This window comes from Fonsecaea multimorphosa (assembly GCF_000836435.1).
Source record: "Fonsecaea multimorphosa CBS 102226 unplaced genomic scaffold supercont1.41, whole genome shotgun sequence".
In the NCBI taxonomy this organism is placed as follows: domain Eukaryota; kingdom Fungi; phylum Ascomycota; class Eurotiomycetes; order Chaetothyriales; family Herpotrichiellaceae; genus Fonsecaea; species Fonsecaea multimorphosa.
In genome coordinates, this window is record NW_015971675.1 from 1 (window position 1) to 26,064 (window position 26,064).

Sequence of the window (26,064 nt, forward strand, 5' to 3'; positions counted from 1 at the left end):
AGGAAGGGTGCAAAGTCTTGAAGGAAGGGTGCAAAGTCTTGAAGGAAGGAAACATTTGTTGGCAGCATTGGGTGGACAAGGGGGCAAGTCACTGGTAGCCCCTAGAGGTGCTGTGGATGAAGGAGACGTCCTGATCTCGCAGCGGGTTGGAGCGGTGGATGCTGGAGTGGTGGTGTGTTGGTATGGTGGAAAGCTTGGAATGGTGTCAAGCTTGGACGGTGGAGAGAGAGAGGGCATGGGCGGCCAGTGGAGGAACAGGGGCAGCATCGTCTGCAAAAGAAGATCACCGAGCGGGATCATCTGGTATGGGAAAGCTCGAGTGGCAGGAGGATTTCAGCAACATCCAGAATCCAAGTCAACAACACAGCCGGCAGCATCATCAAAGCCGGCTTGTTGGGGAGCATTCATCATCATCTCAGCTCCAGCTCTCCTCCCGCACAACACACAACAGACAACAGACAACACACATTCTCGCGGCATACGTCAACAACCGCGAGAATAGCGAGGAGCATGACTTTGGGTTCAAGATTGGATGGGTCACAAAAAAAAGGAGCATTGAGCGGGCTTGTCACGGTATGGGAAAGCTCTTTGCCTGGAGGACAAGGACAAAGGGGGGGAGATGGGTGTCACAGAATCTCCCTCCCAATGAAAAAAAAGGAGCATTGCGCGGGCAGAGTCATATGGAATGGGAAAGCGCATTTGCCTGGAGGATATGGATATGGCCGTGGGCATGGTTGCTGGATATGGTGTTGTCTGTGGATGTGGGCATGGATGTGGAAGATGGAGTGCAGTTGGGACTTGGGTGTCAGAGGTCTATTGAGTGGCGGAAGGCAAGGCTCAAGGGGGCGTCAACAACTTGAGCCAGGGATTGTATGGACGGGAGTATTGATTGTGAGCGGAGCTCAGAGCAGGGCAGGTCAGATGGACTGGGTCAGTCTCAGTGTGGAAGTCTCAGTGTGGAAGTCTCAGTGTGGAAGTCTTGTGGAAGTCATGGCTCGATATCATCTGAAACTGGCGATGGGGATAGATAGCAAGGCTGGCAGGGCATGGCGGGAATGGTGGGCTGGGTATCATCACCATGCTCAAAAAAGCCAAAGGTCAAAAAAGCAGCACCTGCAGTGGGAGAGAGGACTCTCCAGCGTCTGGTCTGATAATAGTGCCAGATTGGTGAGCATGAGCATGAGCACGGAGCATGAGCCCCAAAACTTCAAAGCCCCCGTCAATCAATCACAAAAAGGGGGCGCAGGGCAAGCTCGAGAGAGGAGATAGATAGCAAGCATGGGCGTGCTCTCAGCTTTTCGTGGACGCGCGATATAGCTTTGAGAACTGGACACGTCAACACACTATGGTTTGTTCTTTTCATGTAACTATACAGATCTCGTAATTATTGTTCTTCGCCACTACTACCTACCTAGGTAGGTAGGCATTGAGGCCGATGCAATGTGCGGACTTCGAAAGAGCTCATCGTTCAATGATCTATAAGAAGGGAACACAAGCACCTGTAGTCCCTCAGAGTCTTGCTCCTTCCATGAAGTTATCTCCTATCTCACCCATTTCCCATCCGCCGGTTGGAGAATCCCTCTACACACACACTGTGCCCCGTACAGATTAAGCAACAACAAGAAAACATATACAGAGGATCATAGCACACCATGTAACTGCGGGGACAGGGTAGTCTGAGAACACATGTGTGGACGGAGGACTTTCAACTCCTCCAACGCCTCGCTGAGAATGATTTTTGCTTTTTGGGATGATTTCAAAGGTGAATCTGTGTTATGGCGGCTCTTGGGAAGACTGCTGAAAGCTGCTTGTCACCACCCCATTCGAACGGGTAGTTGACGGAGACATCCATAACAGGTTCACAGGTCTCTTGTCGATAGCAGAAGGCGATTTGGAGATTAGACTTTACACACTCGAAAGCCGGGGCCGACAAAAGGAGATAGAAAGGACGTGTGTTGAGTAGGACGCTTCAGTCGATACCAGCGTAGAGGTCGACGACGATATTGATGGCGCTGCAAGGAGAAAAGTTAGCTGTCGGATTCTCGTGAATATCGTTCAAGGCAACTTACGCAACCAAGATTTCCGCAGCAATGAGAATGATAACTGTAGCTCGTCAGCTGGGCAACATCCACCGCGTCAGGCGACACTCACCAATCCATTCCAGCACTTCACCATGTCGTCTACTGCCTTGTTCTCTCAGCACAGCAAGAAGGTCTGTCTTATATCAGAAATCCATACATAGAGATAACACCGCGGATCACTGTACAGGGAAGACTCACCAGCAATAACATCCAGCCGCTCTGTCAACAATCCAACCCGCTGCTCAATTTCCAGGTAACTCCTGACAGCGGCATACACGGGTTCCAAATGCGGTTCGGACCACATCAACTCAGGGGAATCCAGAACGGAGCCTTGCAAGTGAATATTGATCCGCAAGATAAAAAGCTCCCCAATTTGCATGTTCAATTGACGTCTGGTCAAGTTGACGCTGCCAGTCTGGGCGATGAGTGCCGGTAGTGGTGCGGTTGTTTCAATGGTCTCGCTGACCAGGTCCTCAAACAGACTCGTCTTGACGGATTGGGACAGGGCGTGTGAAATGGCCAGCTTGGTCATGTGGTTTCGTGGTTCCCGCAGGGAAATGAAGTCGTTGTAAATGCGCGCTTGGTATTCCTTTGTGTAGTAGAAATTGAAGTTCTCGGTTTGGACAGATTCGGTAGGTAAAGACGCATCGCTGAACTTGGACATGTCATTGAGAAATCTCTGCTCTTGTTGAACTGTCATGCCCCAGATGACAACAGTGCCGTAGTCGAAGATGAAGATTTCGGGTATGTGGACTGTCGTGGAGAATTCCGAGTCCGCTCGGGGGCGCATGGCATCGCTTTCGGTTGGGATGTCGGTGGAAGAACGGCTGGCAATGGCAGTCAGGTCTGTAGTTGTATTTTCTGTCGTTGCAGCAATGCCTGTCGACGTATCCAGCTCGTCTTGCAGGTCGATGAGTTGATCTCTTCTGGTTTTTTTGTTGTCTTCCACCTCCACGGCACTGTCCGAGAAGCGTCTCTCCCTGGGGCTAATTCTCGGCGAAGCCATGACTCTTGCGATCCTTTCCTCGACCGGACTTGAACTTCTGTCCCCTCCTTTGTTCTTCTTCACATAGTCGTAGTCATAGGGGCTATAGAGACACTCGTCGAATAGCTTGGGGTTGGCACCTCTTGTCCTTGCTCTCGACTTCATGAATTTCATAATCCCGTCAAGCCGATAGCCCTGTGCCATGCAGTATGCCGTGACTCGAGGCAAACGATCCCGATCCGCCTTCCCCAATCTCGCAGCATCCCTCCTGGCTGTAGGGTCCTTTATCCGGGTGAACTGGGAATATACGTCTCTGCCACTTTCCTCATCTCGTTCTTCGTCACCGATATCCGGGTTCGGTAATATTTTTAATTTCTCCGTGGTTTTGGTAGTCCTCTGGGCGCCTGCTCTCGGAGCTGGAGTAAAGGGCTGCGTGGTTGGCAGCGGGGCGCCGTGACTATTTCTTCTGCGCAGTTTCGAGTTGAATGCACTCAGCATAGGCGGTTGATCTCGAATGGCCTGAGTGGAACCGGTCAGGGCCGCTGACGGACTCTGTACGGGTCTGAGAGCTGCGGAGGAGGTGGCTCCAGACTGCGTACTCACGGATGTCAGAGGATTGAAAGTGACAGTGCGTTGAGTGCGTAGAGAGGGACGGGATGGTGACTCGCTGGGCGAGGCATGCTGTGGCAGTAAGGGAGACGACTCGCTCACTGTGGTCGCCATGATTCCGACTCTTGACAGCGAAGCTGGTGACACAGAGAGAGGGACTGAAACAGATTACAAGAGGTTCGTGATGCTTCAGAGACTGCGGAGAAGGAGACGAATGGACGAAGCTAAGAAGCCAGCAGTAGCGGTGGTGTGTGCTCACAAACGAACCTAACCAGCCCAACCTTCTGGCACTTGGATTTGCATCATCGTCCCCTGCTGCAACTCCGACTGGCAACTTTGTGAGCTCCCCATCGGCTCCACTTGGGGCTTGCTTATTAAGTTGCTCGGTTGGTTCTACTGACATGTCCCTGCACGTGCAAAAGGACATTAGGTAGGCACTACCGATTTAACTAGGTAGCGAGGTAGGTCTCTGGTAGGCTTGGTAGGGTAGCCAGCCATCGGCAGCAGTAACGTAGCAAAAGGTTCATTGATCCGAAGCAGACGGTAGTCCACCACCGGCCACTTATTGCTAAAGATCTCCAAGGGTAAACTACGACCTGGCTAAATATACACAGCTGCTTCAGAAACCCGCTTTTTACCCCCAGCCGTTCCCTCCAAAATGATGTCGAACAGGTCCGTCAAGGGCCAATCAGTAGTAATATGTCTCGTCGGGTGTACGCCCACGAATGTAAGCTGGCTCACTCCCACGGACGTAGATATCCTCGAAGAGGATCTTCTCCGTCGGGTCGGGCACAGGCATCTTTTCTGCCTCGGCCACCTCTCCATCCACGTCCTCTCGTGCCTTCTTGTCAATCGACTTGAGCTCATCTTCTGAGCACACTCCCCAGTCCAGGATCTTCTGTTTGAGCCCAGCAATGGGATCGTTGGTCGAGCGCATCCGTTGAATTTCTTCTCTGGTTCGATAGGTTGTACCTGGGTCTGACATGGAATGACCACCATATCGGTACGTGACGTACTCAAATACCAAGGGTCCCTTGTCACTGGCCGTGTATTCCTTGCCGTACTGAACAGCGGCCTTGACGGCGAGCACGTCCATTGCATTGATCTTCAGACCCGGGATGTATTGTCCTCGCTTGTAGTACTCGGTCAAAGCCGACGATCGAGCCGCTGAAGTACCCATGCCGTATTTGTTGTTCTCGCAGCCGAACAAAACCGGGAGGTTCCACAGCTTGGCCATGTTGAAGGCCTCAAATACCTGGCCCTGGTTGGAAGCGCCATCTCCGTACAAGGTGACCGTCGCCGTCTTACTGCCAGTGTACTGGTGCGCAAAGGCAATACCAGCGCCGACAGGCACTTGGGCTCCAACGATGCCATTACCACCGTAGAAATTGGGAGCGAACATGTGCATCGAGCCTCCTTTTCCATAGGCAATGCCCTCTCGTCGCCCAAGCAGTTCGCCAATGATGGATTTGACGGTGCCACCACGCATGAGCGCGAAGCCGTGGCATCGGTAGGCAGTGATGATAGCGTCGTCCCTGGTAATTGCGTGTTCAATACCCACAGCGACGGCTTCCTGACCGGTGGACAAATGGCAGAATCCTCGGATCTTCTTCTCCTTGTACAATCGATCGGCGGCCATCTCCATGCGACTGTTGCGAATGTCAGAAACAATCTTCGCATTTTGTCCCTTATAACGTCTTGCTCACCGTATTGCTACCATGTCATAGTACATCTGTTTCAGCTCCTTTTTCGTGGTATCAAGGGTGTATGGGGGAGGATCGAGGTTGTAGGTTTCGAAACTCTCGTCGGAGAGCTTGACTGGGAAGGGCTTGTCATCTTCCTGCAGGGCCATTGTCAGTTTCTCCTCGAGTGCAAACAAGAAAGAAGAAAGAAGAAGGTGCGCCTTGCCTCCGGGACGTCGTCCTTTTCTGCGTGGGAGCTCGCGGCATCAGTGGTGACGGACCGTCGAGCAAGCTGGTACGCTTGTCTCTTCGGCAGCGATTGCAGGCCGAAGCCCCTTAGACAGGCTCTAGACAGCATCTCTGAATGGGAAAAGGGAAAGAGAAGAGATGCAACAGATTCAATGGGGGACGCCGACGGACAGAAGTGGATGGGAGTGCGTTAAGCGTTAAGCTGGGTGTTCATATGTTGGGAGGCCGAAAGGAGTGCTAGTCTCCTCCAGCGGAGCTCAAAAAAAGCCAACAAGGCCAAAAATGGGGAATCCGTCGCCGACACCAAACTTCCGGTGCTGCTGCTTTAATCATTCATTCATCCGACGGTCAACACAAAATACTCGGTATACACAATAAGATTCAGGAGTCATCAACTCGTATAATCGATTACTGCGTCCCAAGGATGAAATGCCTGCCTGTGCTGCACCTGTCCCGATGCCTCGAACCTGAATGCCGTATTTGTATGTAGGATGCTTCCTCAAAGAGACGAGGGTATCACAATTTAGCAAACCTTGGTGTCTCAAACCATTTCCACTCCCACTCCCATGCCAACATCAATCAACTCTCGAGCCTAGGGGTTCATGGAGACCGGTACATTGCTTCTCAACAAGCTCATGCAGCCAAAGAATATGTCTCACGTCACCGAACGGATCAATACGCGCCCCCAGGGCCTACCAATCCAGGCTGAGCACCGTATCCTCCCCCAACTCCACCCTGGTGTCCCAGCTGTCCAGGTTGCTGCATCGTCGAGCTGACATGAGCCCTCCCGTGTCCAGCATAGTTTGGCAGATCCGAGAACCACGGATGCCGCAGAGCGTCTTGTGCGCTGATTCTGTTTTCCGGTCTGAGCTGGAGCAACTTGCCCAGCAGATCGAGGCCCAACTGATCAATCTGCGGCAACAGAATTGCCAATGACTGCGTAGCGTAAGAGGGGAAGTTGCTCTTGTACTCGGGGAGCTGAGAAATGCCAGGCCATGTCCGCTCCGATGGGGTACCCATCAGTCTGAAAATCTTCTGTAGTTGGTCCTCGTTCGTCGTCCCTGGAAACAACGGCCTGCCAGTGTACATCTCCGCCATGATGCAGCCCGCAGACCAGATGTCGATGCTCGTGTTGTATGTCCTCGACCCCAGAAGCACGTCTGGGGCTCTGTACCATAGCGTGACCACTTCGTTGGAAAAAGTATTGACTGGAATCCCGAAGGCTCTTGCCAGGCCAAAATCGGCCAGCTTCAGCTGCCCTTTCGTGTTGATCAACAGATTCTGGGGCTTCAGGTCGCGGTGGAGGACTCGGTTCTCGTGACAGAATGCAGTCCCCCGGAGTAGATCTTGCATAAATCTCTTGATGGTGACATGGTCGAGTTGGCCCCTATCCCCCCGCGCGTCCATGTACTTTTTCAAGTCTTTGTCCATGTATTCGAAGACCAGCATGAGCTTGTTCTCTGTGTGTATGACATCGTGCAGGGTGACAATGTTTTCATGTTTGAGCTCCTTCATCAGACTGATTTCTCGGATTGCCGTCGATGGCGTGCCTTCTTCGGAGTCGAGGTGGATTTCTTTTAGGGCGACGAGTTCACCCGTCTGTCGGTTTCGTCCCTTGTAGACGGTGGCGTACGTCCCCTCACCTAGCTGGGGTTAAGGAGTTAGTAAGGATGGCTCCTGACTGCGAGGATTGACAATGGCCAACATACCTTTTCCAGCTGTTGGAACGAACTGGGGTGCCTCCGATCCATGTCTGTGCGCAGTGGTCGCTCTTGTTGGTGTTCTCGTCTGAAAGGCGGGGTACCGCCAGGGAATAGAAGTGAGGCTGGAGAGATGACCCGTTCAGCAAGTTGTTGCGCAGTAATTCTCTGAGGTTGTGGGCGAGATCTCTGCTGAGTGGGAGCCAGTGACTGGGTCTGTGAGTGCTGTGTCGATGTTGTCGAAGAGACTGAAGTTCGATGCGGAATAGATGTGGAACGAGAAGACATGACAAGGGAGACGGGGAAGCCAGGCCCAGAAATCGAGAGGCAGCGCCTTTAGGATTTTACTAGTATTGGTTCTCGCCGGCGACGATCCTCAGTCTCGCCTGAATCGCCTCTACGCATCAGGCCAAACTCCAGTAAAACGCGAATCATTTGCCACAGGCGGCTAGAAAGAACATGCCAGGGAGATCGGTGCCTGGCTATGGGTTACACATCGGTGACAACTGGTCTATAGCAAACGAAACAAAAACCTCTTCTGGTCTCAAGACCCTGCAAGGACCGGGCGCCTGTCTTGCCCCGCCATTCGCCTGTTGCTCCTTCAGTCCAGCCTTTGCAACTGGTCAGGATGGTCGGATCCAAAACCCATTCTTTTGCTTGGATCCGGTGGCTGGCTAAACCTGCGCACGCCGCACGCCGCACGGGCATCGCGAATAATTAAATTATTACCTCGGCGCTTGTGCTTTACTATGAATAGACATTCAAATAGCCGCCCTGCTTCAGCCTCATACACCCTTCAACCCTGGACAGGCTACAGCTCACCTGGCTAAAATGCAAGTAAAGAGCAATATGCTGATGCTGGTTTGTTTAGAATTAGAACATAGTTATTATGTCTATATTACGACTCTGTCTGAGCAATGCCGACCTGCAGCCTTGCCACAGATGTCCGTCATCCATCTATCCCAGCTGGCTTGCGCCAATCCGGACTCTTTGGTCGGCACTGTAGCCGTTGTCGTCTCTTGCACGCTGAACTTTTTGGTACAACGATATATCAGGCCTCCGCTTTTAATCAGATGCGAAGTCGCTCCAAAACAACAAGCAGTCGTAAAGTTGCCGGCGGTATGTGGGAGAGGGGTATCTTCGAAACAAATCATTCAAATGCAACTTTCTTTTCAGTGTCATGTCGTGGCAAGTCGTCTCATGTACTTCGTCCATAACGCCGCCAGGGCAACTATAGTGGAATAAATCAATGCGGTGTCTTAGCTTGGTCAAATCAAGCTGTGCGTGGATTGCTGGGTGATGACTGATGCTGCATCCTTCCCCCTGCTGTAGCCAATGTTGGGACCACTGGCTCACTCATTGTTCGCCGACGTGATGATTCGACGATTGGTCGTTGAGCGTATGCGATAAGCATCTTGAAACTCGATCCTCGCCCTTTACATTCTCCCAGAACATTTCTGTCGGCGAAAATGCTTCTGGCGAGATTCCCATCGCTAATAACGCTGGCTTCGAAGCAATGTTGCCACCACGTTCGCGCCGTCCTTGAAACGATCTTTCCGATGCGGAGATCCGCATTATCTGAGCGGTCGGAAAGAAGGTCGTTCAAAGATAGGTTGGCTCCTCTATGACCTTGACCAAATGTCATTCGTGGAGACGCATCTCCCGGCCGCGTGTCACCGGACCCTCGCTTTGGGAAACCGTCCGATCCTCGACTCGAGCGCGAAGATGACGACGAATCGGGAGATCCTGTCGGGCGCCCTGCGACGGGCACTCCGACCACGCAGCGGCTGATGTTGGTGAACCCCCGCGAGCCCAACACGCTCTGGACATTGTCGATAATTGGCCGGAGGCTGATCTGCTTGTCTGCCGTGGTCATTCTGTACTTGAGCTCTCGGACAGCCCTCCGAGTCTGCACGCCCATGTTGACGATATCAAGATCGAGCAGCATCAGTTCCAGGTAGCCACCTGGTGCTAATACACGCCGACACTCAGAAACAATGTTCTTCATCTTTGCTTCAGCCATTGCGGGAGGAAAGCGAAGGACAACCACGGAAAAGAAATCCTGTGGGAATGGGAACTTGTCATAGAAACTCGAAACTTCTGCTCGTCGATGATTGCCGGGAGCATGTTGGGACGGTTTCGATGTCTTCATTCCCTTTGATGTGGCCTTCTCCTTGAGATCGTGGACATACGCTTTTTGCGCCTCGTACGTCACTGCACAATAGATTGACCAATCTTCGTTCCCTAATCCGTCAATGACAAGGATGTGGCGCTCCGGGAATTTTTCGATATCATCATGGGCAGGCGAGAATAGAACTCGTCCGAATGATAACCACTTCGACACCATGAGCGAGGCATAGTGCAGCTCTGACTGAGCGACAGGGTCTTTGCCTCGTTCCACAACATCAAGAAGCGCAATGTTCTCTTGGTGAGACGATTCCGGAGGCATCTCAGGCGCACTGCTTGTCGTAGTCAGGCGCTCGAGGGAGCGATCCGCTGTGGATGTGCTCAGACGCTCAGACACTTTAGTACTGTGTCGTGGATGACTTTCGTACTCGCTGAGTATGTCGCGAATCGAGAAGGGCGACGCAGGGTCACTTCCAGGATGCAGCGCCGAGACGATTCTCGATCGACGCAGTCGAATGTCCTCCCCTACGATGCGCTCAGGCATCGTAGGTGGAGGGAATACAACTGGAGGGGTGGCTGAAGTCGCTGGGGCCTGTGCGAATAGCGGTCTTTTCATGCCAGGCACAGGAAATTCTGACAAGATGGAGTCCGGATGCTCTTCCTCTGGGTGTTGATTCGACCTCGCGAATTGTGGAGGAGGCTCTTGAGGCAGCGCTACTTGTTTGCCTTGCCGTGCCAGGGCCTTGACACTTTTCCTGCTTCGAGAAGGCGACATGACATGGTCAATAAAATCGTCGTACTCATTCCAGACCTCGTCAAGGCTAGGACTACCTGTTAAGTAGATATCTTGCGTCAGATTAGGTCGTCCAGAGACGCCAATATCGGGCAAACTTGGAATCAAAGGTGGTCCAAGTATACTTAAAACTCCTTCTGAGCTGCTAGATGCGGAGACTTCCGACGGTTGCCTCGACGGGAATCGCAAGAACTCTGTCTCCCCCAATACCGGGGCACTGGCGGGTTTGGCGCTGTCCACAGTAGCAAACGGTCTGCTCGGTAGCACATCCGTGCTGATTTGAAGTGGCATATACGGCAGGGATTCAAAGGGGTCCGGCCCGGCGTACGGATTCTCAGAAGTAAGATTCCTGACGAACGGTTGAGAAAACGACGCCCGGCTTGGCTTATGCTGTCTCTCACTCCTCGGCACGACGGGCGGAATCCTCCCAACTCGAATCAGGCGCGGCTGTTTCTGTGGCATTTCCTCTACTTGCATCGAAACGTGCTCAGTCTGGCTTTGCACCGGCACTGCTGGCGGCGACCTCGCAAAAGACTGCGGGGGTGATATTGGCGCGGTTGGGAGAAAGACGTTATCCTCATGCGTAGACGGCTGCAGCTCAGCCTCTGCAAAATCTGCCTCGTATCCACCGATCAATGGGCTGTCCGCTGGCGAATAGACACCTTGCGCGAGGTAGTCGCCGACATACTCGGGTGGATTGACTTCACTCTCGGAATCCATCACGGCGTAGTACGGCATAGGTCGAGAGACAGGAATTGAGGATATGCTGACTGGCATCTCCTCGGGCGAAGATGAAGTTGCGCCGATGGGCGTTTCGGGTTCTGGTTCAGGTCCTTTCCTCCGAAAAATATTCCACCTGAGCTTCCTAGTCTTCTTATCCTTCGGTTTCTGGAGAGCAGCATCGCCGCGGCTGGGATCAGTCGTTGTGCTGGGCGTAGAGGTCGGAAAGGCTGAAGAACGGCTGTCGTCTTGGCTGTTGATATACAATGGCGCTGAAAGTCCTTCGGTCCGAATTGGAGTCGGGAGATTGAAATTCTCTACGTCGTTGCCAAAGCGTTGCGATCGCCGTATTGCCAGCGTAGGGACACTATCCTGACTCGATGCACGGTCTCGAGCGATCTGCGGGCTGTCTTGGACCGACTGTTGACCAATAGACGTCTGTGACTGCGAAGGCAATCCCCATGTCTCGACCACGGGAGCGGGTGGAACGGAAGCGCTGTCATATGTCTCAAATTGAGTCGCAGAATTGCTCTTCATGCTACTGCCAGAGCCACCGATGATAGGAACAGGCCTCATTCGACTCGCTGCGAACTCGTCAAGATCGGATTGGCTGCTTCGGTTGTGGCGGCTGCTACTGCGGCTCTCCTTGCCTTTTGAGGAGAAAAGCGGTACCCGTCTGGTGCTGCTCACAGACCTTTCGCTCTCGCTTCCTCTAGCTGAAGCGCTCTCTTCGGACGTCTTGCGGCCTCTTCTTCCATATTTTCCATACGCTTCATGACCTGTCCCAGCCGCTGGCCCACGGCGCTGCAGCTTCCGAGGGGACCTTTCGACTTCGGCGGCTGGGGACTTCGTTCTGCGACTGAACAATCCGAAGCGAGAGAATTTCCCTGTGCGGCCCGGGGAGCTTTGTGTTGCAACTTCTGGGTCCTTAGGGGTCTTCGGACGGACTTCCAAGGGCACCGCCCTCTCTTGTATCCTCGGGACTTCAGTAGGCTGGGGTTGAGTCTCGAGATCCCGACGCGATACATCCGGGTGCCGACGAGTTGAACCTGAGCGTTGACTGTGGAGTACGCCAGCCCTTTGGTCGTTGAAGATACCTGCGGCTTGATTGTTTGCGCTGGGCGGTTTCTCACGTAAGGATTGCTGGAGATTGGCATGAGCACGTACAAGCGTGCGGTGCTGTGGTGATTCTCCGACATTTACCAGATCTGGGTAGCCTCGAGCTGCCGAGGGACTGCGTTCCAGGTCGGATGAGGACGGCGTAGGCTCCTGCTCCGGCCTCACGCGTTGCCTGTCGCTTTTGCTACTGCTCCTACTCAAGGAATGCTTCGCAGACGAAGACCTTGGGGGTGGGGTAGGGGCTGGTGTATTCAAGGGTGTCCTCCTCCTGCCAATTGACTTCACAGACTCTTTCGAGCTTGCCGGCCATTCACTGGCGACGGGTCGAGGGACAGACTCTGGGAGAGCCGGCATCTTAGGATGTTTTTCTCGCTTGCCCACGGGAAGCGGGACTGTTTGCGACCGCTTTGCGGAACCTGTCACCGGGACTTGCTGCACGATACCAGGTGATGCCGAAGACCAGGATGTCGGAGTTGTCGTTGTGGTGGATAGACTCCATGGACTCGGGGAACTGGAGAGCCGAGTTGATGGACTGCTGATCGAGCTTGCAGATTTATTAAGTGTTTGTGGTTGTCGTGTTGACGAAGCCGCAAGAGCTTGCAACTCTGGAATCAATCGAGGCGGGAGTTCGCCAGTGCGAACGGACGGATGTGCTCTGGGCATCACTATGCCGAAGATCGCATCTTTATCAACATCCAAGGAAGATTGTGCGTCATTTGAGGGATCCAGAGGGTAGACCAGTCTCCTATTACTAGAGGGTTCGTCTCTCCGTCTTGGTCCCGGGTACGAGTCCATGACTAAAGGGACTTCTTGCGAAATTGGATCTGAACGTACAGTTGGCTTGGTTGTTCGGACAGAGGCAGTAGTGCTCTTCGCAGTTGCGATAGGCCGCTGGGAAGGATTTCTCATTGCTGGTCTTGGGATGGCTGTTGGTCTTTGACCAGGCTTTTCACCGGGACTCGGAGGAGCCTCCCTCATAGGGGGTGGTGAGCGCGAAGCCGGACGTGTGCTTGCGGCCGGTCGTGTCGAGTCGAATTGACGGGCTCCATGACGAGAACCTGGTGTTCTGGTGTTTCGTGGCACGGTAGCATCTCTGTTTCTGGAAACACCAGGTTGGGTGTCATACGTCGGATTTCTGTGCGACATATCATGTGTCGGTTGGGATCCTCCTTGCCGGCCTCCCTAAATGCGCGCAATGATTTCAAACACGTTTGACTCATTCCGTTCTCCTCAGCGATCAAGACCAGACATCGAACTGGCGCATGCCTTGAAGTGGCGTTCAGGCGCAGCAGTAAATCGGGGATTCTTGTTGAATGCTTGCAGACCAAGGTGGACGGCCTCAAAGTTGTGATTTGGCAATAATTCTTTTTCAAAGTGACTCGGACCGTATGTCGCACAAGTCATTCATACCCGAGACAGTGTGGTAAATGCACAGTGTCTTGTCGGGCGGCCACGCGGGGATGGTATAAAGGTGGGAATTTTGATCGACAGAATGCAGAATGCGCCACACCAGCCTGTATAGCCTGGTCGGCCACCCCGAGGTAAAAAATAGTAGCCACGAATCTGGCACGTGACACGGCAGACGATAATCCTGATGCTGGCGCTCCAGACAGAAGGACGCGTGTACAACGAGAAGAGTAAGAGAAAGGAAATCGAGGTGGGAGGCGAAGTCCTTTTCTGGAGTGATAAAAGCCCGAGAGGGAAATGGTTGCATGACACTGAGCGGAACTTGCAGGCATCTTGTAACAACTGAGAGAGCGGCACAGGCGAATTGGGTTAGCTGGGGCACAAGACGACAGGATGCTGGCTCAGCGTTAAAGGTAACCCCCGTTCCCTTCAAATGGCTGATGCTGATGGCTTGCTTCATGACCAGAGGGATTTTCCACCATGCATGGGCTTCCAACCTTTCAACGGGGCGGGGGGGCCGCTAACTGGGCCGCGGGTAACTCGTATTCATCACCTGGAGTCAACTGTCCTCTACTGCAAGGCGTCAAGACACCTTGGGGCGGTCCAAGTCCAGGGCATCTTTTCTTGCTGATAGGTCTTGCATATGGGACGGGCTCCATTATGGGTCCTCCCGTGCACAGCTTGGAGAAGTCGGACCAGGGTTGCGGCTGACATGCCTGGACAAATACGATCAACGGCAGTCTGGGCCTCGTGGGGAGACTGTCCCAGTAGTCAAACCCAGACACACGATTCAGGACTGTGTACGTACCGATCAAATGGAGCGACAGGCACCCAGACAGGCATCCGCGAGCCTAACTCGCTAGATATCGTGCGCGGGAATCGTGCTTTGACGAGGTCATGTGCCGTGGTATGACGACCAATGTGGGTGGCATGCGCGAGGGTAGCCGCATCATAGGCAGAATTCAGGGTATCCGGAGGCGAGGCCGACGCCAGGCTGTCAACAAGGTCACGGAGAAGAGGAAGGCCTCGAGGTCCATCATGTGGCGACGCTTGGATCGGCGCCCGGGTGAAACTGACGCTTGGAGGCAGCTCTCAACTGACTGGCGCCCTCGTATCGTCACAATGGAGCAGAGTCTGATTCAGCAGGGAGGAGACCTTTGCTTAGCCCAGCAAAGAGGGCGGTGGGCAAAAGTTGCGAAGAGGATGAGAACCAGTGACGCGGTTTGGAATAGAGGAGTGGCCGCAAAAGTGGGGGCTTGAGAGGAGTTGAGAAGCAAGGACCACGCCGATGGTGCCGAGTTATTGGGGGGCTTCCTACGGGTGGTGGCGACACTCCGGGCTGAATGAGCTACCTACTGGGTACCTACTGGGTGCCTACTGCGTAGGTGCCAGCTAGCCTACTAAATGGCCCATTAGCCCTAAAGTCATGTCTCTCGCAGCGCCTTGGATAGGTGCTCGATCCCCCCACTGTACCGAGGTTCGGGCCACTGCCAGTGCTCCGTCCGTTCTGGGGAACGCACCGTCTTTTTCATTTTTTTCCATTCGGCACTGTGAATCTGTGATGGCTTCGCTGAACCGGGTTTCCCATGCCAGAACAGGTATCTGATTGAGGCAAACTGTTTACCAAAAAGCCTCATCCACACGGGTCGAGCGAGCTACTAGTGATACGAATAGTACATGTCCTCGTACGGAGGAGGTACCTACCTAGGCAGCTTGCGCCCCATTACGATCACCCTCTTCGTCCAAGAACTCCGTAGGTACTGGGGGACGTGGCAAGTGGTAAACAAAATGTCACCACCACGGAAGACGACGACAACATGCCTGGTTTCTACGACAATGCTGTTATCTGTCATCACCACATGAAACACATCCGCCCATGGTGGCTGATTCGGCAATGGTTTGAGAGCACGCTCATCACTGCAACTCCTGCAGGAAGTCACAGCTCTCTAACGTGCTCCTGCAAGTCAACAATGCAGCAAGCAACTCCTTTAGCGCTCTGCATGCCCTAGGACGCTCTACCAGCCCTGCGCATCTGCACGCCCCCTCGTCAAGCGGTGGCTTGTAAAAATCCTCCGAACTCGAATTTTCCAGACTTCTTTTTACCCGATTCTCCCTCGTGCGTCCGCCATTTTCTGGACCTTGCCACCAATTAGCATCCAGAGATGGCCAAATATCTCTGTTTGTGGCTGATCTTGATACCCAGGACGTTTGATAGGATGTGGCTCCAGAAGGATGTCTGGCGAATCCCGCCCGCGTGCCCACCACGTTCCTTGTGGAGGTTCTCGTGGTTTTGTTGGCGCAAAATCTCCGATTTCGCCTTTCGACTCGGCATCCCTGCGCCGTCAACTGTGAGCAGCTCTATCCGATCACCTGATACGCGGGATGAGTTTGGATTTGGAGACCAGCAAACCGCAATAAGGTTTTGGTGTCCCAGAAAACTTCGCCTCCCAATTCTTGAGCTTCCCCAGTGAAGAGGGTGTGTGACCAAGCTCTGCTGAACCAACCATAACTGGTCACGCTCAGCACTCTTCACTCAGAATCTCCGGAAACCTGGCACCATGGCGCCGCAGGGAGTTGAGTTCCCCATCGAAGGGGGTTGTGACTGTGGAGAAGTGCGGTACTCTATGATGACCGAGCCGATGATTGTTCACTGTTGTCAGTGAGTTACACACTCAATCACGCCATAAGAATTTGGTCTGCTGAAACGGCACAGCTGCCGATGGTGTCAGAGGGAGACTGGAGCTTCCTTTGCGCTCAACGCCATGATTGAAACTGAGAGGCTGAAACTTCTGAAAAATGAACCGGAATACATCACCGTGCCGAGCGAAAGTGGCGCCGGGCAAAGCATCGCACGCTGTCCAAGATGCAAGGTTGCTGTTTGGAGTGTTTACCTCGATAACCCAGCCAATGTAAAGGCACACATTCGCATTGTTCGGGTGGGGACCCTGGACAATCCAGACCTACTCCCTCCGAATGCCCACATCTGGGCTTCTGAGAAGCAACCTTGGATCATCCTCTCGGACAAGGTCCCCGTATACGAACGCATGGATTATAACGAGGAAGACGTGTGGTCCAAGGAAAGTCTCGAAAGGTATCGGGCCATCGAGGCACACGACGACACTGCCCAATAGGATTTTTCAATCGTCACCATTGATGGGGTCTCCTTTCAAAGCCCCCCTCCTTTCAGAGACGGATGTGCCAAATTCGGTGGCTGGCTGTTGCAGAGTTTGAAGGAGCTGCTAGCGTTGACTTCTGATACACATCCGTATTTGATGTGTGCGCCGTGTAAGTTCCGTCAGCTTAGAACAGATGCCGAAAAGAGAAAAAAATATGCCTCACTTGGCAGTGCTGCGGATTATGTCAATATGCGCTTCAACGAAGCAAACAACGGCCCAAGTACTGCGTACATTGGATCCGACGGCCTCGGCCACAGCGTCAGAGCCAAGTCCAATGTTTGTCAAGCACCCTCCTGAAGAGTAGGCTGTCAGGAAAATACCTAGGTAGGTTGATGCGTTGGCAACGCTCATCGTATTGTGCGCGCTCTGGTCCAACGACTCGCCGAACACTCTGTCCCGATTCGGCATAGCGAGCCTTTAGGGGCCTTCAGCCTTGGGATCGTTGCACCATCCCAGCTGAAGCTGAGGCTGAAAGAAGCTAAGGTCCGACAATAATCATTCGACCAGCTTCAGCCGAAGGGGGCCAGGAAACAAGTCAGATTCTCGCCAGAGGAGGCTTTCTTGGCAACAGACGAGGCTGGCGCAGCCTCCCAGACCCTCCCGAGTACTGTGGTCCTCGAAACTTGGCTTTCATACTACACCGAACTCAAGACTTTCAGCTCAGGAAAGGGGAAAGCTCGCTGTTAGTCTCGACCGCCATGCTTGCAGAGATCAGTCACCGCATTGAAGTCAGGACAGGACCGTTTAGACATCATCCTAAGGACACCTTGCGGGAAAACTCGGACGATGTTTTTGATCCAACTGGCTGTTGATGGACGGCGAGCACTTAGACACACAGTCTGTTGGCAATGTTGTCCAATTGCCAGACTTGCTCAGCAGCCCACCGATTTGATCCCTCAGTTTTGGCAGAACAACAGGGAATCGGAGAGCCAGTAATACAAGCACGGACTGAAGTACCGGAGCATAAGCGAGCAATGCGCAGCCGATACAAAACGCGTTACGCATGCCCAAGTCAGCGATGCGATCGAGCTTACCCTTGGCGCAAGAAGAGCATTGAACTTTGACCATCCTGGTAGTGTTTCGAAGCTCTTCCCTGAGCTAAAGCCCGGAAGACACATTCCAACCGGAGGACGCTGCCAGATGGAAGATGGGTGGCAAGGCCAATATGTCTGATCAGGTCACCGGCCATGACTGGGCTCAGAGGCGCGGTAGAGGCGAGATAGCACCATATTGAGAGGTAATTATGACCATGTTGCCACACGTTAGTACAGCTCTTCTTAACCGCCAGCAAATGTGGCCCTCTGTCCTTCCACAAGGGAAAGCTCATGCGGTTGGCCCTTTCAATGGCCCTGGTATGAGATTCGAGGATATGGGTCGCGGGCCATGCAGGCAAGAATTTGTACGCCGCCTCATTTGAGAGCTCCGAGGTTCTGGATACGAGCTTGGACGAAGAATTTGGTGAGCAGCTGAGCAGCTGGAGAGGTGTTCAGTATGGCTGGTCTACATGGTAGAAGGGAACGGCCGCGGGTCATACGGCATTTTGGTCCGCCACTCCTCTCATAAGGAATAGCCCGCCCCAGCGCGCTTTAAGTATCAAACCTGACGGGCATGTCAAGTGTCAATTGAAGATGGAATCCGAAGGGATCGCTCAACGCTCTGAGATTGTAGCATATTGCTGGTCATCATCGAATGGCCTGGCAGCTACGGTCCAGCTATTTTTTCGAGGCCAGAGCTCCGTGTCAGACAGGAAATATCAGCTGGTGCTCTACAGCGACAGATACTGCGGGAGGGCAAAAGGGGTTTCCAGAGAGTTTGTGTAGGAATGGCATGAAGCTGCCAGCAGATTTGGTCTGGTCAATGTTGTCAACCGCGAGCGCCGAGATCCAGCAGGGGGAAGTTGAAAGGAGCGCAAAATGACGTTGGCTAACCCAGCATTAAAGCGGCCGGATGTCCCCGTACCCAAATTCCTCAATGTGAGTGTCCCAAGTGCGTCGCCCTGTGAACGCGCTGAACCCGGCCAAACACTGTTAGAATTCTTGAGGTATCATTTGGAATTGATGCCTTTTACATTAATCGCTTGAGGCTCTACTACGTTTTTGATCTTATTCATCCACATATTCCCAGGCTTCGTGATTCAAACTTTGCATCCTGTTCGGCGTCAGTGGCGCGTCTCCTGCTCATCAGATCCGTGACCAGACCGCGAGCATGGTCGACTACTCTAAGAAGACGGTAGTTGAGCTGGTAGAGATCCTGAAATCGCGGAGCCTACCACACTCAGGGAAGAAGGCAGAACTTGTTGCGAGGTTGAATGACGCAGACAAAGTAGCCGAAGAAAATGGTACGTATACATCGTTCTAGACGCAAGGGCGCTACAATTCTCTCCTGGTGCCATTCTGCCCTCCCCTAGGCTCAAGGATATAATGCGCTGTAGGAGCGTCTTGGTTAACTTGTGCGCAGAAACCGAGAAGGCACCTCCAGCAGAGTCTACCACGGCGCAACCCGCACAAGCGCCAGAACCCCCAGCAACAACGGCAGCAGAACCTACACCGGAGGAACCTGTAACTGCGGAACCCACAGCAGCACCTGCAGCTGTCGACGAGAAAGACTCCCCTTCCGCAGATACCGACACCGCACTTGCGAACTCCACCTCGTACGCCCTGAACTTACCACAATCAGAGGTGGACTCCGAGATGGCCAAGCGCAAGGCTCGCGCTGAGAGATTTGGCACCAGCGCAGCTACTACAAATGGCGAAACAGGAACAAGTAGCACAGATGGCGATGCACAGAAAGCTCTAGAGCGCGCGAGACGCTTTGGAACCGGTCAGACAGCCATGGGAAAGCTGGACGAAGCCCTACCAGAAGAGCGTGAGCGCGGTTCAAGGAAACGGGGCAGAACCGAAGAGACCAGTGCTATGGATGATCCTGGTCTGAGGAAGAGCTTTGGGAGTCGGGGAGGGCGAGGCCATGGTGGAAGATTCCGTGGAAGAGGCGGCCGGGATAACTCGCGGCGGAGAACAGGAGAGAAGCCTTCTGGCGTCACCAAGCAATCGGGTGCGTTCTCTACAGACGCGGACCGTGCAGCTGCCGAGGCGAGGAAAAAGAAGTTTGCACCGGCGTCGTGATCGTTTTCTTTTCCTGTCACTATTATGAGCTTCTCCTGGTTGTCTTGGTCAATGCGAGGCGGACGGCTGGCGGCTCACTCGTGCGGAAAGCGACTCAATGATAGGGCTTCTTTATCATTGTACTCATACATAGGTCATGTAACGCAAAGAAAAGGGCTAGTGAAATTGGACGTCTTGTTCGGTACAACACAGAACGGGGCCTAAGTCCTGCGCTGCTTCCATTTCTGGGGGGGTTGAACAGGACTCACAACACGCCGAGGTAGGAGATATATAATCTCGAAGCAGTTGGAAAATCACACACTGGATCCTTTCATTGATGGAGAAGAAAAGGTATTCTGTCGATATACACCACTTCGCAGCGAAGGCCTCGGTGCAGCAGCTCTGTGCATATATGCTTCGCTATACCGTCCAATGGTGACAGTGTTGTGCTAAGATGCACAAATCCCTCGATATGAGCTGTAATTTGGGCTGCTCTTCATTCGTACAATCCAGTATTCTCGGACGAATGCCCAGACGGCACCAACGCAGGCAGGGTGCAGGATCGCAGTCCTCAGCGTTTAAGGCGGGGCCGGGACTGCCACCATGGAGTGAGTCGACATGCGTTTGGGACAGCCCCAGAGAAGCGTACCTTGTCTGTGGTTCTGTATCGTGATGAGTTCATTTGCTAAGATATTCCACGATCTTGTCCAACTCACCAGCTCACCTTTCGCTGATCGCGCGAGATTTGCTGGACAAGTTTCCCTGCGCTGGAGAAAGTCTTCTGCGCGCTAATCTCTGAGCATCAGCAGCTCTACTTGCTGCACGACTGTGCATGTAGAACAGGATTGTACCGTGCTCAAGCAGAGAGCCCTGCTATGCACTTGACTTCTGATATCGTTAGTAGTCCATGTCCTGCGGAGGTAGGAGTTGGAGGAACACGTCAGAGATACGCCAGAAATTGTGGCATGGACTGAGCCATGGGTACTTGGCGCCATGCACGCAGCCGGCAGAGGAAGCAGGAAGAGTGCATTACAATCTGCGCGGCCGCCTTGGTCGATATGGCTAGAGCCATACGGAAGTCCTGCTCCAATAATTGTACGCTGGATCAGCCCTGCTAAAATCTGGCGGTCACACACGCTCACGATGCCGAGATATCGCTCGAGAGTACTAAAAGATAAAGAAACCATTCGTAGAGATGGTGTACTGAAAAGAGTGCTTGAGCAAATCAGGAGGGAGAGTAGACTCTGTTGTCGTTATCTGCGTTGTGGCTAGAAGGTTGGGCGAAGTGGGAATATGACGACTTTTCCTCCAAGATCAGTCATCCATGCACTGGACTCCTGCGGTGGGCAGTGCACCTCAATAACATGCAGCCTCAATCACAAACCTTCGACGGGCCGGTGGTCCTGGCCGTGGAACAGGGACTCTTTGATGGCAGATGCCAAGAATGTACAGGCAAAAATGGACTAGCGTCGCGTTCCTGTGTCTCATTGGCTCATCGTCAACTCGATAAGGGGCCCTCATGGGCGTTGTCTCGACCACATCCTTCTTTCCCTTGAGGCTCAATTGCTGCCAACGCCAGCACCTCGCCTGCCTGGTGATGAGCCTGCAAAGTATTCCAGCCGCCTGACGAATTGAAGGGGCTGAAAACAACCGAGTGGCCCTGGAGAGGGAGGTAGGAAGCGATATTTGCTTCTAACTCGCCTTCAAGTAGGTTCTGGGAGCCTCTGGCGTCGCAGGATCTTGACTTTGGAGGTCGGTTATCTGACATGCTATCCCCGCGGAGACGAGGCAGTCTTTTAAAGACGTTCAGACAGTATCGGACTCTTATCAAAATACCCTGCGAGCAACCAGGGAAAAGTCAGCGGTGAAGACGCTAGATATGCGACCGCAGCTGGTGCTCTGATAAGCAGGATCCACTAGGTTGGTCCGATGCGCACATGCCTCAGATAAGCCTCGTCCAACCAAAACCTCACGTCTTCAGTTTGGAACCTCAGGTCAACAGACTCATGCCTATCTTGCCTGAAGTCAGAATACATCTAACCTTCCCCCATGATATCTACCGTTCAAGTACCGCAAGGGAAGGCATCACTTTCGTTCCGGGCCAAACAGGACACGCCTTTGTCGCAAGCGACATCAATGCCGCAGAAGGATCGACGAAGGGCAACTTATCTCGTCCATCGATCCTGGAGGTGGGATCGACAATCGAGTCCAAGCACTGGCGAGGATTGTTCTGTTACTTCAATTCTTGGATCGATGCGGTCATGGAACTCTCCTCACCAGTGCTGAAGCGGACTCTGCTGAACTCACAAAGTGGTAAGGCCTAGAACTCCAAAGTGCGTTGGAGGCTGGAATACATTGTGGTGGAAATCATAAGGACTTCCGAGGCAGGTTGACAAGGTGGGTCGACCGTGTGTGTACGTTCATTTATTATTTGAATACATTTTGAACATGGACAGCGCCTCGGAGCTCGTCACTGATCGACTGGGGTCGGTTCTAACGAGGAAGAGACCCATTCTATTCCGTTATCAGCAAGTGACTGGCCTGATTCAGAGGTGGCTTGTTTTTACGACAACTCTGATTTGTCCAGATTAATTCGATCTCTGCGAAAGATCTGCCGCGGATATACTGTTTCAGAGAAAGTGTGGTCTCGAAGGGTATCTATACCTGGTCCCCGGAGAAGTACAACAAGACGTCATGTCGAATCTGTAGGTGCACGAGAGGTCCCTGTCCTACCGCCCCTTTCCCGCAGTCTATATAGTACCGTCACGTCGCTCTTGCCAGACGTTGTATTCACACATCGAGCATTCCTCCCAAAAGAAAGGGCAGTGAAGACAATCCAACGACAGCAGCACTATCACGAGGATTCGCCACGATCATCAAGCACGATGGCTGTCAACTTGGGCTTACCCTTCCAGGCCCCTGAGGTTAACCCGATCACCTACAAGGCTCGTGCCATTCCCTTCCTGAACCCTCTTAACATGTACGGAAGAGTATTCTTTTTCAGTTGGTTCGGCTTTTTTGTGGCATTCTGGAGTTGGTACGCGTTCCCTCCACTGGTAAGCCGCCCTCACGTATCCTGTACCTCCCAGTGACATTAGCTGACGGAAGATAGTTGCACGACACTATCCAAAAAGACCTCCACTTGACCAAAATCGATGTGGCCAATTCCAACATCGTCGCATTGTGTGCAACTTTGCTTGTCCGACTCATCGCGGGTCCATGCTGTGATCGTTTCGGGCCTCGCTGGACATTCGCCGGTTGCCTGTTTATTGGTGCCATTCCCACATTCTTGGCTGGAACTGCGTATACCAAGAGCCAGCTCTTTGCTGTTCGTTTCTTCGTGGGCATTCTGGGTGGCAGCTTCGTTCCGTGTCAAGTATGGAGCACTGGCTTCTGTAAGTACTCACTTCCTTTCGATGACCGTCATATTTCCTTGTTCCCTGCAAACACCCATCGGTTGATTTTCCTGCAGATAGGAATACAGGCTAACACATATTGCAGTTGACAAAAATGTAGTCGGCACTGCCAACGCCTTCACGGCTGGGTTTGGTAATGCGGGAGGTGGTGTGACTTATTTCTTGATGCCATCCATCTATGACTCTCTCCTCAGCAATGGCTTGACTCCTCACACAGCCTGGCGTGTGGCTTTTGTTGTCCCGGGCATTGTCATCGTCGTTGTTGCTTCGGGTCTTCTATTACTTTGCCAGGATACACCCACCGGCAAGTGGAGTGAACGCCATAGTGCTGCTGAGTTTCACCTCGCGGCTCATGGTGTTCAAGCTACCCTTGTTGATAGGCCCAGTATCAGCATTGCAGACAAGGATCACTCGGTATCTTCAGGCTCAGGCAGCCCCCCAGCGGGTGAGAAGATGCATTATGATGCCAGCGCCGACCGCAAAATGTCCGCGTATGCTGATCATGAGGCTCAAATGACCGAGCAACAAATGCTCGACACTGCTCGTGGCGAGATTGTTGTGAAGCCTACGCCCATGGAAGTCGTCAAAGCCATGTTTGCTCCTCAAACCCTCGTCCTCGCCTTCTGCTACTTCTGCTCTTTCGGCGCCGAACTATCAATCAACTCTACTCTCGGAACATATTATCAGAAGAACTTCAAGCAGCTCGGCCAGACCACCTCCGGACAATGGGCTGCCATGTTCGGCTTGCTCAATGTCGTCTGCCGTCCCTGTGGAGGCATTTTCGCAGACATCCTCTTCAAACGCTTTCACAACGTGTGGGTGAAGAAGGTCTGGATCCATACTTTGGGTATCATTACCGGTGCCTTCCTCATTGTCATCGGCAAGCTTGACCCCCATCACACCAGCACGATGTTCGGCCTCATTGCCGGTATGGCTTTCTTTTTGGAAGCGTGTAACGGAGCAAACTTCGCTCTAGTTCCACATGTCAATCCCCATGCAAATGGTGTGGTGTCAGGAATGACTGGCGGTTGTGGGAATCTCGGAGGCATTATCTTCTCCATCATCTTCCGCTACATGAAAACCGATTATGGGAAGTCATTTTGGATCATCGGCGTCATCATCATTGCCATCAACTTGGCGGTTTCCTGGATTCCGCCAGTGTCGAAGAAGCAGATTGGTGGTCGATAACGTCGTTTCTACTAGGCTTGCCTTGAGAGAAGCTCGCCTTGAAGCTGATACTGGGAGAAAACACTGGAGACGAGTTGGTGTTTTCTGACCGTCATCGAACTTTCAGCTTCTTCAGGCTGGAGAATTTGATATGTAACGAAAGAGTTGTGTAACTATCACGTCGTCTTCTACAGTTAAGCAACGAAGCAATGAAAAATCCGAAACGTTCTCAAATGGTTGAAGTGTTGTATTGCTCCCGCCTCCACATAGTACCCTATGTAGATGATCAGAGATGTCCATAACCGTTGGCTACAAACTGCCCCTGTCGTGCTGGTACTCACAAAGAAGCTCGATCATTGACCCGACGAGAGGGCAACGATATTAGTCAAACTCCAATTCTCGAGCGCTCTCTCCTCCTCTTCCGCCCCACGAGCCACATACAGAGTGCAAGTCACTCACAGCCTCGTCACAGCATCACACAATGACTTCCTGCCGGACCCCATTTCCAAATCCCACCAGCATTCTGCCCTGCCATTCACTTCCCAACGCCAAGTCCTCTTCTGCTCTGCTCCTACTAGTACCAGTATGTACCTACCTAGGTAGTATTCACTTGTCAACGCCAAGTCCCATTGTTTTGATCCCTGTTGGCACGCTGGATCGATAAAGGAAGTCCCGCCAAGCGTGTACCTCTGGTGACAGGGTATAAATATCTGCGCCCTCTTCATCTTTCTCACCTTTTCTTCTCTTCTTCTTTCTTCTTTCCTCTCTCCAGAGACCCAAGCAAAGATCAAATCTTCTGTTGTCCTTGGTAAAGACTGGCCCTTGGTTGAGGTGTCTGGCCTTACACTGCCGCCACTCATTGCCTCCGAGTAATGCACTGATATTACCAGCACAGCAGAATCTTTGTTTCTTTCTTTCGTTTCTCGACAAGACTTCAAGCCAAGGACATCAACCCGTGCTGTGTTGAAGCTCGATCGCACAGATCGCTCCAGCTGGTTGTATGTGAGGTTTGAAGTCGCTCTCAAATTCTTGGAAACCCTTCTTCTCAAACCACCTCTTCTGAGGCTCTTCACATCACTCTCTTCTCTCCTCCACCTCTTCTCTTCAAGAAAGCAACCGCTGTAAGAGCTCGCGCAATTACAAGCTGGTTGTTCTTTCCACCTCTTCTCCACCACTTCACCTCACCACCTCTTCTCTTGAGAAATTTTCAAAAGTAACAACCGCGCCCAAGCTGGTTGTTGCTCCTTGGAGTTTCTCACCTCTGCCCACCACCTCTTCCCACCTCTTCTCTCAACCACCTCTTCTCTTGAGACATTTTCAAAAGTAACAACCGCGCCCTAGCTGGTTGTTGCTCCTTGGAGTTTCTCACCTCTCTCATCCACCTCTCCTCACAAACCACCTCTCCTCACCAACAAACCAAAAACTTCCCAAAAACCAACCGCTGCGTGAGCATCTCGCAATCGCAAGCTGGTTGTTTCTTTTTTGGCAGTTTTCAAACAAAACAGATCTTGTCCTCTTGCACTCCTGGACTCACAGATTCTCAAAATCTTTTGTACCACACTCTGAAAAACTTGTCCCTTTTGGGACTCGTTTTCCAACAGAAACATTCTAGACACTGTTTTCAATTTTTGGAACCTTTTTCATGGCTTGTGCTTTGGACGGCCTCTCTCTCTCTTTTTCATCGTTTTTTCGACTTGTGCCTTGTGCCAAGGAACGGAGAAGAAGATTCCAA

The 26,064-nt window shown here is 52.7% G+C and overlaps 7 protein-coding genes across 7 annotated transcripts; 3 read left to right on the top strand and 4 right to left on the bottom strand.

The window, feature by feature from the left end:
* Positions 1-1,969: 1,969 nt before the first annotated feature.
* Positions 1,970-3,789, bottom strand: Z520_11617 (uncharacterized protein; the record flags this gene model as incomplete). Its single annotated transcript, XM_016782105.1, has 4 exons — positions 1,970-2,012; positions 2,070-2,103; positions 2,152-2,214; positions 2,280-3,789. The coding sequence occupies 4 exons, from the start codon at positions 3,787-3,789 to the stop codon at positions 1,970-1,972; spliced, it is 1,650 nt and encodes a 549-aa protein (XP_016626711.1).
* Positions 3,790-4,363: 574 nt separating this feature from the next.
* On the bottom strand, positions 4,364-5,527 carry Z520_11618 (uncharacterized protein; the record flags this gene model as incomplete). The annotated part of the gene is made up of 2 exons (XM_016782106.1): positions 4,364-5,324; positions 5,382-5,527. 2 exons carry the CDS (start codon positions 5,525-5,527, stop codon positions 4,364-4,366), a joined length of 1,107 nt encoding a protein of 368 aa, XP_016626712.1.
* Positions 5,528-6,278: 751 nt separating this feature from the next.
* Z520_11619 (serine/threonine-protein kinase pef1) lies at positions 6,279-7,594 on the bottom strand (the record flags this gene model as incomplete). Its single annotated transcript, XM_016782107.1, has 2 exons — positions 6,279-7,253; positions 7,316-7,594. 2 exons carry the CDS (start codon positions 7,592-7,594, stop codon positions 6,279-6,281), a joined length of 1,254 nt encoding a protein of 417 aa, XP_016626713.1.
* Positions 7,595-8,579: 985 nt separating this feature from the next.
* Positions 8,580-13,211, bottom strand: Z520_11620 (uncharacterized protein; the record flags this gene model as incomplete). The annotated part of the gene is made up of 1 exon (XM_016782108.1): positions 8,580-13,211. The coding sequence occupies one exon, from the start codon at positions 13,209-13,211 to the stop codon at positions 8,580-8,582; it is 4,632 nt and encodes a 1,543-aa protein (XP_016626714.1).
* Positions 13,212-16,030: 2,819 nt separating this feature from the next.
* Z520_11621 (uncharacterized protein) lies at positions 16,031-16,603 on the top strand (the record flags this gene model as incomplete). Its single annotated transcript, XM_016782109.1, has 2 exons — positions 16,031-16,131; positions 16,186-16,603. The coding sequence occupies 2 exons, from the start codon at positions 16,031-16,033 to the stop codon at positions 16,601-16,603; spliced, it is 519 nt and encodes a 172-aa protein (XP_016626715.1).
* Positions 16,604-18,853: 2,250 nt separating this feature from the next.
* Positions 18,854-19,770, top strand: Z520_11622 (uncharacterized protein; the record flags this gene model as incomplete). The annotated part of the gene is made up of 2 exons (XM_016782110.1): positions 18,854-18,986; positions 19,106-19,770. 2 exons carry the CDS (start codon positions 18,854-18,856, stop codon positions 19,768-19,770), a joined length of 798 nt encoding a protein of 265 aa, XP_016626716.1.
* Positions 19,771-22,634: 2,864 nt separating this feature from the next.
* Positions 22,635-24,353, top strand: Z520_11623 (uncharacterized protein; the record flags this gene model as incomplete). The annotated part of the gene is made up of 3 exons (XM_016782111.1): positions 22,635-22,805; positions 22,862-23,144; positions 23,251-24,353. 3 exons carry the CDS (start codon positions 22,635-22,637, stop codon positions 24,351-24,353), a joined length of 1,557 nt encoding a protein of 518 aa, XP_016626717.1.
* Positions 24,354-26,064: the final 1,711 nt, after the last annotated feature.